Here is a 17,432-nt window from a genome sequence, read left to right on the forward strand (position 1 = left end):
AGCACCTCTGGGACACAGCAGGTCACCCAAGGACAGGGTACCTCCTGCCTCATCCGCAGTGGGTTGCTGCTGCGGGTAGCAGGGAGGTCCTGGCATCTCTTTACCCCCAGTAAAAGCCCAGCAAGGACCTGGTGGATGACAGCACCGTGCCCACACAGCAGGGACACAGCTGTCACCCGTGGGGATGCCTTCCACAGCCCCAGCATGCAAGGAGCAGGGAAAGAAATCCTGGCGCTAAGAGACAAGTAATATTTTCTTTTATTTAAGAAAATAAGAGAAATTCCCCCCTGGAGTCCTGGAGCAAGCTGGGGCAGTGCCCACACCAGGCACAATGCCGGGGCAGGCCCTCACAGTGAAGAGACGGGGCATGGGCAGAGGTTTGTTGCCAGAACGTCTGCCGGCCCCCCCAGAGCAGCAGTGAGGTCTGTCCCCACGCAGGGTCTGAGCCCAGGGTCTGCCAGGAGACAGGGACACCCTGAGCGGGAGGAAAGGTCCGGAAGCAGGGAGAGGGTCCTAATGTGTCCCCGTGCCACGCAGAGCCGGCAAGGGGACGCTGTGCGTGACTGATGGCGAGGAGGGGCAGGCTCCCAGCCGGAGCAGAGCTGGGGGGCCTAGGCGGGCACGCAGAGAAGCCCCTGAGGGTTTGGTTCTTGCCAGAGCCCCAGCTCCCACCTCCTGCCCTGCCGAGTCTCCTGGGGCACCCCGTCCTCGCCAGAGTGTCCGTGAATCCAGCAGCAGCATCTGTGCAGCCTCAAAGGATGAGCGCAGGGGACTCCACATCCCCCCCAGTGTCACAGCAGCAGGCACAGATGTCCCCCAGTTTGGCTGGGGATGGAGAGCGGGGCTGGGCTGGCCCTGCCTCTGTGCGCAGGCAGCGGGGAGGCAGAGCGCAGCACGAAGGCACTTGGGCTTCGCACAGCCGAGTGCGGTTCGCTGCTCCCGGGGTGCCTCGCTGGGAGCAGGGTTGGCAGTGTTCCCCAGGGCACCGGCCCCATCCAGCCCTGCCCCAGCCCCAGCTCACAACCCACGTAGCTGCCGCTCCTGGTTCAGCTTCTGGAAAAAGGTCTTGCCAAATTCGTAGGTGCTGATCATGATGGCACAGGCGGGTGCCACCTTAATGACGCGGGGCAGGAAACCTGCAAGGACAACCCCATTAGCCCCTCGGTGGCACCAGTAAACCCCAGCCCGGGGCGGGGGGCACGGCCGTACCTGCAAACAGCCCCCGGGTGCCAGACTCGGCGCGGATGCGCCGCATGAGTAGCCAGGTGGAAGAAGGCTTGGAGGCTGCGACTGCGGGGAGAGGGGAGCGGGTGAGGGTCTGGGGATGCCCTGTACCACCGGGGAGTCCTGGTCGCCCCCCAGGCATCCGCCCAGAGCCCAGCCCCTCACCTGGGTGCACCTCACTGTCTCCCAGCTCGATCTGCCGCTGGGTCTTCACCACATCGAAGGGCAGCGTCAGCACTGCAGCCACCTGCGGGGCCAGCAACCGGGCGTCACCTCCCAGCACCGTCCCAGCCCCATCCCTTGCTCCCCATGGGGGCCATGCCCCCTTGCTCAGGGCTGAGCAAGCCCCTGCACGGTGCAGACTGCAAGGCCCCAAACTCACCGTCCCAGAGATGGCCCCGGATGTGAAGCTGATCATGAACGTGGAGTCATCGAGCCGGGCCTGCCCGCAGAGCCATTCCTTCACCAGCTCATAGTTAAACCAGTAGAGAGCTGGGAGGAGATGAGAATCACCAGTGCTACGAGGAGGCACGCCAACCCGGACATGCCAACCTCCCCCCTCCCCACGCGCAGGGCTGCCCTGCCCTGAGCTCATCCCACCCTGTCCCCCCACAGCCATACCCGAGAAGGGGACGTCTCGCAGCACGGTGGGTCCCCAGCCTCTCCAGAGGGACAGCCAGCCGTCCTGAGCCACTGCCGACTGGATGCAGACGCCCAGCTCCCGGTAGCTGAGCTGCCGGGACTGCATCTTGGTGCGGATGAGCTCCAAGGGGCTGATGACTGTCACAGCGCCCACTGCAATGGAGGGGACATCGGGCATCAGCCCCGTCCGCTCCGGCAGCTGTCCCCGAGCCATCAGAGCACCGCGCCAGGAGAGCCAGGTGCTGAATGCGGGCACCAACGTCCAAGAGACGCGCCGTGCTCTCCTGCAAGGACGCAGGGTGGGCACAGGGGGACCCCCGGAGAGGAGGGGTACTCACGCCTGGCAAGGGCCCCGGCCAGCAAGGGAATGTGGTGCCCCCGGCTTCCTGTCCGAGCGTGCAGGTAGTCCCGGAGCTGGTCGTAGGTGGTGAAATAAATGACGGTGGCTGGCACAGCCATGACCCTGCCGAGGACGAGGGGTGTGAGGGGCATGCATGCCCTCCCCAGGGGCTGGCAGGAGGCTCGGGGCAGATGCCCATGCGCCCGGGCAGGCGTTTGCACCCAGACTCCCGCCCAGGCAGGGTCCACACTCACAGGGTGGGGGGCAAGCCGCTCCACAGAGACCTGATGCCCTCGTAGCGTGTGATCTTCATGAAGGCATCCTGGGGAGAGAGCGCAGCGCAGGGAGAGGGATTAGAGAGGGGAGAAGAGCAAGCACCCCCCCAGCAAACACCCTGACCCCCTCCCTGGGACAGGGAGACCCCTGCCCACCCTGCCTGCACCTGCAGCCCCTACCAGCGTGCCGGTGAAGCGGGTGGGGGCCTTGTACCAGGCGGTGCAGCCATTGCCGTTCTGGCAGACGTACAGATGGTCCATGAGCCCGTTGCAGTAGAGGAAACACTTCCCTGCGGCGGGAGGAAACAGCATCACCATTAGACCGAGGACCCGTCCCCTTTGCCCTGTGCCCAGCCCATTTGGTCCCCAAAACCGTCATCTTTCCCAGGAGAGAGCCAAACCCTCAATGCCTGAGCCCAGTGGGGACCAGTCCCAGACCAAGGCCAGGAGAGGGATAACCCTCCAGCAAGGGTCCAACCATGGCCAGACCCACGGGGTGGGGGACATCTGGCCCCACCATGGGGACAGGGGCACGGCAGGAGCCACTGCCGGCAGCAGGAGAGGTTTACACCTCACTCGATGTCAGCTCCGCTGCCCCGGCAAGGTGGGGATGCCATCTCAGGGAGCCAGCATGGTTCCCCCCCACGCCCTCCATGGGGCCAGTGCACCAGGCACAGGGATGCCGAGAGCAAGCAGGGCAGTGGAGACCCAAGGGGACTTTGATGTAGTGACAGGACAGAGTGACAAGACAAGGGGACCACAGACAGCCAGGCCTGTTGTACAACAGACCCCCAGCAGACCCCCGGGGACAACTGAATGGCCAGCCCCAAAGCAGGGCTGCAGGAGGAGCTGCAGGGCTGGGGACGATCGCAGCTCCCACACCGGAGCGGGATGTCCTCCCAGCCACAGGAGCCCGAGCTGCCACCAGTGGGGAAGAAAACCAGGGTCAAGGCTTGGGAAAGCAAAGCCGCTGGCGGCAGGAGCTGCCCAGAGCCCCAGGCCGTACTCACATGTGGCCTGCTGAGTGCCCCAGGGCACAGACCGCACTGGCAGCGCTGAAACACACAACGGGGACATGCTGAGCGACGACACAGGGGACGTGCCACCTCCCTGGGCTGGGGCGCACGTGTGTCCCACAGCTCCAAGCCAGGCAGTGGGAGAGCTCTGTGGGTGAAGGGGCTGGATGCCCCCAAAGCCACCTCCCAAGCAGTGCCTATTGTCACCAAACCAGTCCCTTGGGACCAGCCCCAGCCCGCTGCCCCCGCAGGGAGGGGGACAGAGCCCACGGGGTCTCTCCTGCCCTGCGGGAGCTGCGGGGAACAGTGTGGAGATGGACACAAAGGCAGCAAGGATAAGAGCAAGTGGCCAGCGCAGGCTGAGCCCTTCCACCCCGCTCCTCGGCGGGCAGGGGGCTGCCGGGCACAGCGCTGACCCGGCTCGGCGTCAGCACGGGGCCACGGAGGGGGAAGGACGGAGCCGAGCATCGGCCCAGCTCCCCCGGCGGGGCCCCCTGAGCCCGTCAGGACGAGGGGCCCATGGTAACCTGCCACCTTGCGACGGCCCCACGCTCAGGACCAAGAAATCCCCACCACCGGCTCTGCCAACTGAGACATCCGTGTGGGCTGCTCGCTGGCTGACGCGGGGGGGAGCACTGGCTGGAGACCCCCGCCCTGCCCGAGCAGGGTTACCTTTGGAGAAGGGGGTCCTCTGAGCCTGCAGCCGGATCTTCACCACGTCCAACGGCGTCACTGAAACGACACCATCCTTTAGCCACACTGCACTACACCAGCCCCCGGCGCCCACCCGCTCCCCATGGTCCTCACCGAAGAGGGAGGTGAGGATGGCCCCCGTCCCCGAGGCCAGCATCTGCTGCAGCGGCGTGATGCCCCCGCCGGGGCTCGGTGACATCTTCTCGGCCATGGCGCTGGCCCCCTGCAAGACATGGCGGGGGGATGCTCGAGTGCTGCTCGGGGGGTTCCTGCCCAGGGATGAGCGACGGCTCCCCGGGGAGCCCCCCCAGCATCCCTGCTCCGCTGGTGCAAGGACAGGCGTCCCACCTCTGGCCGCACTATCGGCGTGGCACAGGGCAGGCGCGGCCCCCCTCTGTAATCGTGCCGTCCCCGGGGGGGACAGGGACCACTCCTGGGGCCGGCCCAGCCCCGATAACACCCCCCGGCCCCACCGCTGGCAGCGGGCCCAGCCTCGCTGGAGAGGTGGGGACGGTCCGGGTCACCCTTCCATGTCCTCGGGGAGGGAGGATCGTCCCCTCCTTGAGCTTGGAAAATTAAGGGACAGGAAGGAGCAAAGTCCAAAGACCAGACACGTCGCGACAGCCCCCCGCAGCCGCGGCTGAGAAGGCAGCAGAGCCCAATGCAGCCACGGAGGGACATCTGGGGGAGTCCGGGGGGGTGCGGGGGGGGGTGCGTGTGCAAGCTTGCAACAAGTGCCCCAAAAAGGGTTCTCACATCCAGAACTTCTGCATGCCTCCCCCACCCCCGAGGCTCGGCAAGACTGCGGCGCCTGGGGCCCGCACCTCTGCCCTTGGGAAGCGGGGGATATTGCACCCTTCCTGCAGGAGGAGGACGCGGAGAAGCGAGCCCGAGCGTGCCGTGAACACTCAGGACCAGCCGTTCCCCCTCGCTGCAGCCTGGGGATGGTCCTTGCACCGGGATGGGGCCATGGCCGTGGCTGGAGGGCTTCCAGGAACCCACGGAACGCAGCATTAAAAAAACCCGACACCCTTCGCCATCTGACTCAGCAATTTTGCAAGGTCAAAGCAGCCATAAATCTCTCAATTACAGGCTTCAGACTTGTTAGGTGCCCAAGGCTGTGAGCAGGGATGGATCCATCCCGGAGCCGCACACGCCAGCCCCACTGTGAGAGCTGGGTGCTGTTTGCGGAGTGGGCACAGGTCCCGTTGTGCCCGTCACGGGACGGTGGTGAGGCAGCACAGCACCCTGGCACGCTCACTGCGGACCACGCGGATATTGCAAAACCGTGCTGCAGGCAGGGCGCTCGCCCCAGCGCCGGATCCTTCCATCCGATCCAGCCCTTCACGTAAATCCTTACGCAAGCAGGAGGAAAATCTCTCGCTCACAGCGCTGCAACACCTGAATGGCTTAAAACGTGCTATTTATACGTGCCACAACACGGTCCTCTCCCTTTCTTTCTGCAGGGAGGAGCCGAGCACCTCCAGGGCACCGGCAAGGTCTTCCCAGCCACATCTGAGCTCCCTTCTCAGCTGGGAGCTGCTCCCTTTTCCATCCAGGAAAAAATAAAGCCCTTAAAACCATGACCCAGACCCGACAGCTCGGTCTGGAGCACTGGTGGGTCTGGGTACATCACTGTGATGGTCGGTGCAAAGAGGGGGAAAAACGCAAATACGCGTTAAGATGATAAAGGCAGGAAAGTCCAGGGGACGCGAGGAGCCCAGCAGCCTCTTCCTGCGCAGGAAGGGCCCAGCTGGGTGTTTGAGCCCTGAGCGAGAGGGAATGCCGATGGAAGTCCTGCAGGCAGACCCCTCCGGTGCTTCCCAGCCCCGGGGCTGCTCCAGCCGGAGGCTGCGAAGCTATTGTCGTCGTCCCCCCCCCGCCACCTCCGTCCCTGGAAGTGCCCCAACAGCACCAGGGGCCTCATCCTGCCCGGGCACACCCCCGCCTACGCTGCCCTGGCTCGGGCAGGACCCGGGCGCTGCCCGAACAGGCAGGGACAGCTACCAGCGCTTCTGGGGAGAGCTCGACCGCGGGACCCACCGCAGCCACCCCCTGCCCCGCGGGTGGGCCGGGGATCAAACCTCCCTCCCAGGGAGCAGGGGGACGGGTGCTGCGGTGTCCCCTGGGGCGCACAGGCACCCAGCCTGGCCTGCTGCCCCGGGGAGCCCCCCACGGACAGGGCAGCCCCCCCCGCCCCCATCCTGGAGCTTGCACCCCTACCTGGGTGGGGCCTGCAGCCCCCCTCCAGCTCCCCATCAAGGTTTGCACCCCCTCCCTCGAGGCTCGTAGCCCTCAGCCCAGGGCTGTACCCCCTCCGCCGGGGTTTGCAGCCCCCCCAAGCACTTGACCTCCCTCCCCAGGCGCTGCGCCCCTCTCTCGGGGTCTGCAGCCCCCCCCCCCGCCCCAGGCACTTGACACCCCCTCAGCCTTTGCACCCCTTATCCTGGGGTTTGCAGACCCCTCGCTGTTTGCCACCCACCCCACCCCCGGACTCTGCAGCGCCCCCGGGGCCCCGCTCCCCCCGCCCCCTCCCAGCAAGGCCGGGAGCCCGGGGGGGCCCCGCGGCCGCCTCTGCCCCCAGCACAGCCGCACGACCCCCGGTACCGGGGGAAACTGAGGCAGCGGCCGCAAGGGCCGGGTCACGGGGGGAGTCACCGGGGGGCCCCGCCCCACCTGCTCATTCCAGCCACGTGCGGCGTTTCCCTCCGCCGGCACCGGGAGGGGGGCGGGCGGCGGCGCCTTTAAGGAGCCCCATGGGCGCCCCGCGCCCCACCGCCGCGCGCCGGCCCGCGCGCCACTTCCGCCCCGCGCGAGCAGCCCGCGCACGCGCCCTGCGGCCCGCGCGCCACTGCGCCCCCTGCCGGGCCGGGGGGGCGGCGGCACCCGCAGGGACAGCCCCGTGCTGGCGGGGGGGCCTTGCACACTCACCGTGCGGGCAGAGGCGCACCTTGCACACTCACCCTCGCCGTGCGGGCAGAAGGGCACACCTCGCACACTCACCCTCGCCGTGCTGGCGTAGGGGCGCCTTCCACACTCATCGTGCTGGTGGAGAGGCGCGCCTTGCACACTCGCCCTCGCCGTGTTGGCGGAGGGGTGCCTTGCACACTCGCCGTGTTGGCAGAAGGGTGCACCTCGCACACTCACCCTCGCCGTGTTGGCAGAAGAGTGCACCTCGCACACTCACCCTCGCCGTGCGGGCAGAGGCGCACCTCGCACACTCACCCTCGCCGTGCTGGCAGAAGGGTGCACCTCGCACACTCACCCTCGCCGTGCTAGCGTAGGGGCGCCTTCCACACTCATCGTGCTGGTGGAGGGGCGCGCCTTGCGCCCTCGCCGTGTTGGTGGAGGGGTGCCTTGCACACTCGCTGTGTTGGCAGAAGGGTGCACCTTGCGCACACACCCTCGCCGTGCTGGCATAGGTGTGCGTTGCACACTCGCCGTGCTGGCAGAGGGACACCTTGCACACTCAGCCTCACCATGCTGGCAGCGGTGCGCCTTGCACGCTCACCCTTACCATGCTGGCAGAAGGGTACACCTCGCACACTCACCCTCACCATCCTGGTAGACGGGTGCCTCGCACACTCACCGTGCTGGAAGCCTCGGGGCTGGTACGCTTATCGTCCCAGGGCCACTGGGTTTTGCACACTCGCCATGCCGGAGGCGGTGGGGTTTGCACGCTCGCCGTGCAGGCGGCGAGCAGCACTCGGCGCTCCCTCCGGTGCCTCTGCCTGCAGCGCAGCAGTGCGTGCCGGGGCAGGTTGGGACATCGGACTCGTCTGGGGCCCAGCGTGCAGGAGCTGCCCCGTTACATGCACGGTGCCACGCTGCTTCCCACGGCACCGAGCCAGGGTCTGCGCTGCTCCGCTGACTGCTAACGACGAACAAAGCCCGTTAGTTCCCTCCCAGCCAGAGCTGGCCCAGACACAACAAGCACACAACATCTACCCCTTCCTTTTGCAGTCCCTCATTTCAGCTCTGCTGTGACCCAGGAAAGGGGGTGGATATTGTTCAGCACTGAAAGCTGAGCCTGGAGGTCAGAGAAGACCCTTGTGCAGACAGACGGAGTGCCAGAGCCGGCTGCGGGGGCTTTGGGGTTTGCCTGAGCAAGGGCAGCATCATAGCTGGTGCTTCCACAGCCTGGTCTCACTAGTACCAGGGCTAGCAGGGGGCTAGCAAGGACAAACCAGCTCCCCTAAGGTGCTACCGCAGGGAGAGTGAGGCACTAAAAGCCTGCTCCCACCCCTCTCTCCTATCTGAGGTCTAAGAGGAAGAGGTGGGGGCCCAGCTGAGGCCTTTTAACCCAAAAGAGGCTGAGGAGGCGGAGGCATTGGGCCCTACATAATGCTGGCTGCAAGAGTCCCCAGGGAGATGGTCTGTGGGCTGGTGTGTGCTTTGGGGAGAATGGGAGTTAGAGCCTAAGAAAGGGAAATGTAGTATGTTAAGAGGTTTTTTTAAGTACCTTAGTATGTCTTAGCCAGCTGGAAAATCTCTTTTGTTTGGAGGGCTACAGGTTGTCTTCTGAATTTCTAGTTCTTCTACTTGACAGCAGCTTTATTAATGAGTAAGTGTGAGGAAAGGGCTCCTACATCTCTTCTCTAGCCTTAAAAGAAAGATGCAGTTAAAAATGTGCTGTTGCACTTAGAGGTGCAGCCCTCACAATGGGCTGCTATACTGCCTGGTGTCTCTATTAATAGGTGTGAGCATTGGAGCCTTCTCTGTTAACTCTACCTGGTCCTGTGAGTGCTGTGGCTTTACCTGGGGACTTGTCTGGGAGGCTAAAATCCTATCTCTGCTTAACATAGTTGCTCAAGCTTGCTCTTTGTACTGTATTGGAAGTGCCTGTGTTTCCTGTGGAGAGTCCCAAGTCCTTTTGTGCAAAGAAGTGAGCTGTCTGAGGTGGTCTTATTTCTGTTGGCATTTTAATCTAGAGAAGATGCTTTAAGCCTGCTTGTCCATGGGCTGATGGGAGAGTAGCAGAGCGGTGCTGAAGGGTGTCCCATGCACCCTGCCGATGAAGGTGTTGCCTGATGCTGTAATGTGAGCTGATAACAGCAGATGGCTCTCAAAGCCCCTCTGAAATCTGGATGGGAGCTGCCAGGGAGCACAAGCGCTGGCCTGGCCCTGTACAGCCCCAGCAGGTAACAAGTAGTGGCTGACTGCGGGTGCCTGGGGCAGAAGAACTGGGACAAGACCAAAGTGGTGCTCCAGGTGGTGTGTCCTCCTGGTAACCTGCAGACCAGAGGTTCCTGGTGCCTCTGTATTTGTGTGCATGTGATTACTTCACTGCAAAACCTGTTAGTGGTACTGCATAATGCAATAATCTACTTTAGAGTACGACTGAACTCTTGCCCTGCCTTAAACTCAAGGAATAAAGGCTGCACTGGTGCCTACACCCATCTCTGCTCCCCTGTGAGTGCCATCCTGTGGCAAGAAGAGGAAAGACTTCAAGGACAGGCAATCTACAGATGGCCACCAGCAGACTGCCCAGGAGGAGCAGTGCAGGGCTTCAGAATCTGCAGACACAGTGGTATTTGGTAAATAGCCTGTTTCACCCCAGAGCGATGTTCCCTGTCTCTCTGCAGAACTGGCAGAGCCATGGTGGCTGCTCTCCTCCAGGAATAAAGGCCCTTCTGGCTGCTGGCATCTCCAAAGTTTGTCAACAAAGGGGGCAGCTAATGCCAGGAGCAGTGGTCAGGCTTCAGCCCTGCAAGCTGCTGCTGGCATCTGGGTAGAGGCTGTAAACACCCTGGGTTTGTGCATGAGGGAGAGGATCTGCTGGGGCTGTTAGCCTGGGTATGCAGACACAAGGGGATCTTGAATTCTCTGCAAGCACTCGTTGCCCTTCCATGGTACCAAGGCCAAGTAAGTCTTGACTCTATGTGATGTGAGGCCCAGAACTGAATAATTCCCCCAAGGCCATGTAAGTGAATGCATCCTGTAACTCCCTAATGGTCAACTCTGCCTCTTACAGATACACAGGGTTTAAATGATCTGGAAAGCCTCTCGTAGCAGATAATTTAGAAATGGAATAATGAGTAATTAAAAAAAATCCTTGGGGGTATTGGGTCTTATATCTTCTATTTGTAGGTGTCAGGCTCTGCATGCCTTCCACACTGTTCCACTGAAAAGAAAACGGAATAATCTTTTTCCAGCTGGGGTAGGGCCAAGAGGGAAGAAGTGTATAAGATGCTGTAAGTGCCTCAATCTCAATTTGTCAGGTCTCTCCATTTGCTAAAGTGATCAGAGGGAAAGTGGTGAACTTGTTTTTCCTGTGCTCAGTGCTGCTGAGAGGCGAGGACCTTGCTGGCTGACTCTTTCTGCTGAGTCACAGCCTGCTCGCTGCCTGCGCTGTCCTAACACCAAGGGTGTTTCTGCCTCTGATTTACATCTTTACAGTGCCGCTGGCCTCAGTGGGGGTTATAGGGGTGTGTCATGCTCCAATTGCCTGTGAAAATGAAATGTATGTTGACTTTAGTTGGAGAGAACTGTGTCTGAGTTGCAAATAAGTGCATTTGGTTTCAACTTGTGAGGAATGGAGCCAGCTGAGCTCTAATCCCCCCTCAAGCTGCAAAGTTAGATGCAGAGTCAGAGCGGCTGGGGAAGGTTTGCATGAGCCTTGTTCTGGTCTGCTCAGCGCAGGCCCGGGTAATGCCCGCTGTCCTGCTGTAACTGACGGCGTACAAGCATGGCTGGGAAAACTGCTTGCGTAATGCCCAGCTCCCTGCTGCGATCTCCATGGAGAGGCTTCGAAGCATGGCGAGCTTATGAAACCCAGCTGGCTCCCTGGTCTGATGCCATGTCTGCATCAGCAGCCGTGCCCTGGGAAGCAAGTCTGGGGGCTGCGTCTGCCTGGGGCTTCCTTATTTAGGAAGGGGTCATCCTGTGGTGTATCAGCATGCAATAGCATGTGGAATTGTTTCAGAAAGATCAATCCCGTCTCCTTGCTGGAAACCATTTTGAAAGTGATTAGCCCATTTCTTTATTTTTAGGTGAACTTTAACAGCCAGGTTGCAAAAGGGATCTTAGTACTGTAATGGAATTAAGCTAGTGCAGATTTTGAGTATTTATTTTAGCTTGGACCATTATGGTTTTGCAAAAGCCATCCTTAATCTGAATTAAGTGACTGAAATGAAGCAGTCTGTGGACAGACGAGGCCCTGGGGACATGAGACTTAAAACCACTGTAACACAGAATTCATCACACAGTTGCAGTTCTGCAGGTCAATTCCCACTGCAGGTGAGATCTGAGAAATCACATCCCACCTTCCGTAGCACCTGCCATGGAAAACCTTGATACAGTTGTGAGAAGTTGCAGAACTCACCTGTGAGGAAAATGAGCCCTGTCTTATGGATGAGGAAACAGATACGGAAGCTAAAGGCTTAATGCTTTCCTTCCGAAAGGTTTCCTTTATAATTTGATGTTAAAATAGTGTTGTTTCCGCCTAGCAGCAGTATGGGCCAAAAGGAATGGAGGGGAAGAAAGAGCTTGGAGTGAGTTGGAATTGTAGGAGAAATTCACAGATGCTTTTTCCTATAAACAAATCCACCCTATGAACAAGAAGTGGTCAGAAGAGCTCTGTGCAGTAATTAAAGTCCATGTCAGCTGTCAGCCTGCTGTGTGTACAGGTAAGAAATCTGCCTACAGAGTGTTTCTCTGCAGTTCCTCTTAGCCGGCGCAAGATCTGTCGATTACTGTGAGCGTATTCCACTTGGGGCTCAGATTGCTCCAGCAGTTCCCATTACATCTTGCGATTGCTGCAGCAGCATCCTGCATCCATCCAGTGCAAAACAGTGTGTGCCTACCAGTGCGGGGAGCAGAGGTGGAGGGTTGCTGTACCTGAGATGTAGTACAAAATAAGTGTCTTGCAGCACAGTGGGGCTTTGCATCAAAGGGATGGACCTGCAGCAAGCTAGAGATGCATGTGTTAAGATATGGGGAGTGAGGGCACCTCAACAAGGGAGTCTTCTCCCAGTTGCTACCCCTCTGACATGGACATTCAGCCCATGTTTTTGGCCCTGCAGGGTGTTGGTGAGGAGAAGCTGGATGTAGATTTGATTATTTATTTGCAGTAAGCTTGTTTACCAAGAAGATCCATGTGCTTCTGTTTCTCTGAACACAGATGGAATTAAATGGCATGCATTAGATAGGACTGGTTATGATACTCTGAGCATTTTGTTTTCAAGTACTGTGCCACCAGGCTTCTGTGGCTGTGCCCTGGGCCAGGACAGGAAGGTGCTCGCTTGTGTGACTGCAGTCTTGAGGACTGACTATGGGGAATCATTGCTGTTTTACTTGAGGCTGGCAGTACTGTGGGCCATCAGCTGATGCATTTAATTCTTGACTAGCCTTTGCCAACAGATCTTCTAAATGGCCAGAATGTGGTCAGAGTGGCTGTGCCTGAACATCAGCTGGGACTGGCTAATGGTGCTTCCCAGCCCATGGTTTCTTGGATCCAAAAGGGACTCAGTGCCTGGTGAGCTGAGGACTCAGGCAGGCAAAGCTGAGCTTTGAGTTGACTTCAGAAAGCCAGGTGTCATCATCCTGTGTAGCTTGTGTTAAAAAAGAGGTCGTCATCTTCTGTACTTTGTGTTCAGAAATGAGGGCAGGGAGTCCCTTTTGGTTTTGTCATCTTTAGATAAAGAAATAGTCCTGTTAGAGGATGCTCAGCTGATTCGCAGTCAGTCTTGCATTCCTGGTACATCTGTACTGCCTGTAGGAAGAGCTGCTGTTCCAGAATTGGATGCTAGCTGTTTGCACTGTAAGTTCAAATTCAGCTTGTTCCTTGTCTCACAAGCACGGATCCCCTTGTAGCACTGGAGTATTTATTTTACAATTCCCAAAGCAGCAGTATTTTTTTCAGAGAAGATGTCTACCCTGGGAAAATTATCCAACCAATTTATAGTGGGCACTTTTTAGCCAGTTTAAAAATGGGCAGAAAAGAGCCACTCCCCTGGTTTTAGATGCCTCACCTGTCTCTATTGACTGGGGAAAAAACTATTTCATAGTGTTGCATATTTGTAAATCCAGATTTTTTTTCCCCCCTCATATGACTGTACTTTGTACTTCTGCAGTTATTGACACTGTAAGAGAAGGGCTTTGACTCTCCATAGGACTCTCTCTCCACAAGACATCTTGAGACCTTTATTCCAGACTGAGATGGACCATTCCCAACTCAGTTTGCTTTTAAAAACCTCTGGTGCTGCAGGTTTCACATCTGTTTCTCTTTTTCCCCTATTGAGCTTTCCCCTTCACAACCTCTGCCAGAAGCCTGTTCTTGCACTGGACATTTGCCCTTGATTTGCACCTGAATGTTTCTCAGGAAAAACTGAAACCTGGAGCCTGTCTGACAGAAGATCCCTCCTGCAGTTTCTCCACTAAATCCAATTACCAGGGATAGTAACCCTGTAATGCAAGGCAGTAATTCCATTGAGGGATCTCCACTGTGTCCATAATGCTCCTGAGCAGTCAGAACATCTCACTGCTTTTCCAGATGAAGCCAGGCAAGGTGGAGAGGGATCTTTTGGGAGTATGACTTATTTCTTCAGCCTCTCCCTCCACTTTCCAGTGCTTCAGGCTGGGTTGTAGGTTCTGTATTGGGTGGTGAGAGAACCCCAATGCTCCTTTACACCACTGGCTGCCTCAGGGTGACCAACACGTCACCTGTGGACTCCTTCCCACTGGTGTCTGCTGAACCAGATGCTAGTTAAAGCTGCCCACCTCTGCTCCTCCATGCATGCTGTGGAATCCCAGTGCCTATCTGTTGCACATGTAGTTGGAGGTGTGTGGATAATGGCTGCAGAGCTGCCTGCCTTGGGTAGGAGAAGGCTGCTTTCCTTGCAAGTGGGTGAAATTAAACCTGGATGGCTGCATGCTGTAGCTCCTGTCAGGGGCTGGTGAGGAAGGTAAGCAGATGCTGTTAGCAGCTAGTGAGCTGTTGGTATTTTCATCTCCTTGGATGTTGAGGACAGGGGGTGACAGCACAGCTGGACCTGAGGTGGTGAATCCAGCCCCTGAAGCATATGCCTATGTGGGATGCCTGGCTAAACGCAGGCTGTGCAGAAAACAGGAGCCAGGGCTGGGAGAGGCAGTGTCTCCCATCACCCCTGCGCTGTGACCGGCAGTGCCGGCCGGGCGGAGGCCGCTGTGGGGCCGCAGGACACGCCAGGCCGGCCCGGGCCCCTCAGGGCCGAGCACAAAATGGCGCCGGGGGCGCTTGGGGCGGGCAGCGCGCGAGCGCCCCCTGCTGGGCGGGGCCGCGCGCGCCTGCCTCCCGCAGACAAAAGACCGCGGCTGCCCCTCCCGCCGCTCTGCGCACCGCGCATGCGCCGGCCTCGGCCGTGGCGAGCGCTCTTGGGGGGGGGGCACAAGCCGCGCGGCGCATGCGCCCTGCCGCTGCCTCCCCCCCCCCCCCCGCCGGCTCGGCGAAGGTTCCGGAGCTCGCGCGCGCCCCCCGCCCCTCCCCGCCCCCCGGCCCGCCCCGCCCGCGCCGCCGCTGTCACTCGCCGCCCGGCTCCGGTGCGGACTCCCCTGCAGCGGCAGGTAGGGGCACGGCCTCCGGCCGGCGGGAGGGGGGCGTGTGGGAGGGGGAGCTGCATGGTCGGACCCCCTCTCCCCGGTCTACCGGCGCTGCGTTTCGCTGTCCCCACGCCGAAAGCGTGAAACGGGTGGAGAGAAAAAAAAAAAAAACCCACCAAAACCAAAAAACCCAAACCCAGCCATTTCAGCCCAAAAAATCGCCGCGGAGGGGCATGTCACCCCCAGTGCCGGTTTGCCCGGGGGCCGCCTCGGCAGCCCGGTCGCTGCAGCAGTGCGAGGGGCGTCCCCTGCGGCAGCGCTGCCGCCCGGCTGCAGGTGCGCGGCGGGGCGGGGTGGCCGGTGGGGAGGGAGGGAGGCAGGCAGGCGGATTTTTTTTTTTTCTCCCCTTTTTCGCCTTTTTTTTGCCCCGTTCCCTGCGGCAGGTGGGGCCTGGGGCTGTGCCGGCGGGGCTGCGGCAGGAGGGGTGGGCAGCGCCTTCCCGCCCCGGCGCGGTGCCATCTTCTGCAGCCGCTCTCGGGGAGGGGGGAGGTGAGGGGCAGTTGTAATTAAAAAAGATAAATTAATCAATCATAGAAAACCATGAGGAAAAGGGGTTTCAGAAAACGGAGCTGTCCACACCCAGTCTGAAATTTGGGGGTGGCAAAGCGTTATTGAGGTCACAGCACGTCAAGCAAGTTGCCTTGCTTTGTTGCATCCCCCAGATGCCCGGCCAAGGGATTCCAGTATTTAACGTTAACAGCGCGGTCCCCCAAGGTGGGTTCCTGTGCTGTTAAACCCCGGGTGTTTTCCAGCCGGGCTGTGAGTGCTGGTGCCGAGCCCTGTGGGTTTGGGGCTGGGGTGGTGCTACTTGGCGTAACTGGTGGTGTCAGCGGTCCCTGGATGTGCCTCGCACCTCACAGGTGTCCTTGTGTCATGCTGAAATTGCCCCCTTGTCCCTTTCATTAGCCTCTTTCTGTGCTGCCTGTTCTTTCTTGTCCTAAAATCACACCAGGCGAGGTGTGGGGCTGGCCCCCTTTCTGGGGTTTGCCTTTTTTCCTTTCCTTCCTGGGTATTTCTTTGTTTTAAGTCTTAACTTCACAGATGTGAAAAGGGAAGTTTCCTTCCCAGGTGTTTCCAGGCATACTGTGTGGCACACCTGCCCTCCTGGCTTGGAGCAATTAAACCCATAAGGAGGAGAAACAGCTTACTTCAGGGGAGGGATGGAGATCTCTGCCTGCATCCCTATCTGCCGTGTTAGCACAAGGGAGGATTCGGTTAGGGAAGATGATTTTTTTTTTTTTAACACCTAGAAATGCAATCCTGTTGTTTGTTCGCAGAGGGCAGCTGCCATCACTTTAAAGGGAGTTTCTCCTTCCATTTGCTGGTGGTACCACCACGCGAGGTGCAGCTCCATTTGCAGCGAGAGGCTGGTCTTGCTTAGAAACGGGCTTGCTGGAACAAGCAGCTGAGATGAGCTAAGCTGTCACTTCAGCAATTTGTATGCAGCGTATTCCTGAGCTGCCCTGCATTTATCTGCATGGATCTGGGCAGATGTCTAACGCGTGTCTGAATGAGTGGAACAAAATTCACTACTGATTTGTTCTGTCGAGCAATGGCTGCCTGCTTACATCTGATGAAGGGTTTTTACCTTTGCTGCCAACACCTCAGATTTGGAGTGTTTAATGGTTTTCCTTGTGCAGTTCAAATTTTTTGCATTTTTTTCTCAAGGTGGTCGATCCAAACAGCTCTCTCTTGGGCGTTTACAGGCTGCTCTTGGGAGAAGGAATGTTAAAATCCTGTTCTCTCTAGAAATGAGAAATAGTCTAACCCAGTTACACTTTGTTCCATCTTGATATGCAAAATTATTGTTTTTTCCCCTGAGATGTGCAGCTAAGGAGAAAAGCGAGGTGCTGGCTGACTTCACTGTAGTGCATGGAGGTTTTCCAGGCAGATAATTCACACCTGATAGTATTGCATATTCTTATTCTTGCTCTAGATAGAATAATGATGTTTGGAAGGAGGTGTATGGCTGTGGTATACTTCCCTGTGCCATCCCCCAGTGTTAGCAGAGGTACCTCATGCTGCTGAATGCTCTTGGAAATGAAGGCTTGTGGAATTAAGATGCAGGTGGGGTTTGTTTTTTGAGACCCAGCTCTTGTGTTCTCGGGAGATGTGATGCCTGTCCCACAGGTTGGTTGCTTGGGTCTCCATCCTCCATAAGGCTGACTGCAGCATGAGAAGATCTTAGGACAGTTGAGTCTCAAACACATAGAGCTTAAAATGAAACACCTGGTGAGCTCTGTTTGGTTTAAAACGTTATTAGGCTGTTAGTGTTTGCATGGAGGTTTCCAGTGCTGTGAGTCTGTCTTCATCTTGGGCAGCAAGATGGCCAGAAGTTGACCCTTGTGAAACTTGAACTAAATCAGCTCTGCCTGGTTTAATGAGTGAAAGTGTGAAGCGTGGTTGTCATCATTTGAAGCCTTTAAATGAAGACTCTGTTTCTCTCTAAAAGAGGACCATTTGTTCAGCCCAGCTCTGGAATAGCTCACTACTGATCTGCAGCTTTCAGGTGAACTTGTGGCAAAGGTCCCATCTGACATGAACATGAGACTTGTTAAGGTGTTGTGGTCTCTACCTGGGAGAGCAAGGCTCTTAGCTACTCTGGAAGGGGCAGGTGGCATCACAGTTAAGATATAGATATTTATCCTTCATCAGCAGGGATTA

The 17,432-nt window shown here is 58.5% G+C and overlaps 2 protein-coding genes across 11 annotated transcripts in view; one reads left to right on the top strand and one right to left on the bottom strand.

Moving 5' to 3' along the window:
* Positions 1-240: 240 nt before the first annotated feature.
* On the bottom strand, positions 241-6,999 carry SLC25A39 (solute carrier family 25 member 39). Of its 2 annotated transcripts, XM_072885601.1 has the most exons (12): positions 6,867-6,999; positions 4,305-4,413; positions 4,170-4,229; positions 3,492-3,536; positions 2,662-2,771; positions 2,461-2,528; positions 2,205-2,329; positions 1,846-2,019; positions 1,607-1,716; positions 1,390-1,471; positions 1,210-1,290; positions 241-1,136 (listed from the first exon to the last, which is right to left on the bottom strand). In XM_072885601.1, the coding sequence occupies exons 2-12, from the start codon at positions 4,399-4,401 to the stop codon at positions 1,018-1,020; spliced, it is 1,071 nt and encodes a 356-aa protein (XP_072741702.1). In that variant the 5' UTR covers positions 4,402-4,413; positions 6,867-6,999; the 3' UTR covers positions 241-1,017. The 2 variants fall into 2 exon arrangements, with proteins under 2 accessions (XP_072741702.1, XP_072741703.1); XM_072885602.1 differs by lacking the exon at positions 3,492-3,536.
* A 2,706-nt stretch (positions 7,000-9,705) lies between these two features.
* Positions 9,706-17,432, top strand: part of LOC140662291 (microtubule-associated protein tau-like) — a 57,548-nt gene continuing 49,821 nt past the window's right edge. For 6 of the 9 annotated variants that reach the window (XM_072885592.1, XM_072885581.1, XM_072885587.1 and 3 more), the window contains exon 1: positions 14,660-14,732. The gene's annotated coding sequence lies outside the window, so the exon portion shown is untranslated. Of the gene's footprint in view, positions 9,728-14,074; positions 14,096-14,659; positions 14,733-15,022; positions 15,045-17,432 lie in introns of those variants that run through there. The other 3 variants (XM_072885584.1, XM_072885583.1, XM_072885585.1) reach the window with 3 other exon arrangements.

The sequence above is a fragment of the Ciconia boyciana genome, chromosome 22, assembly GCF_034638445.1.
Source record: "Ciconia boyciana chromosome 22, ASM3463844v1, whole genome shotgun sequence".
NCBI classification, from domain to species: Eukaryota; Metazoa; Chordata; class Aves; order Ciconiiformes; family Ciconiidae; genus Ciconia; species Ciconia boyciana.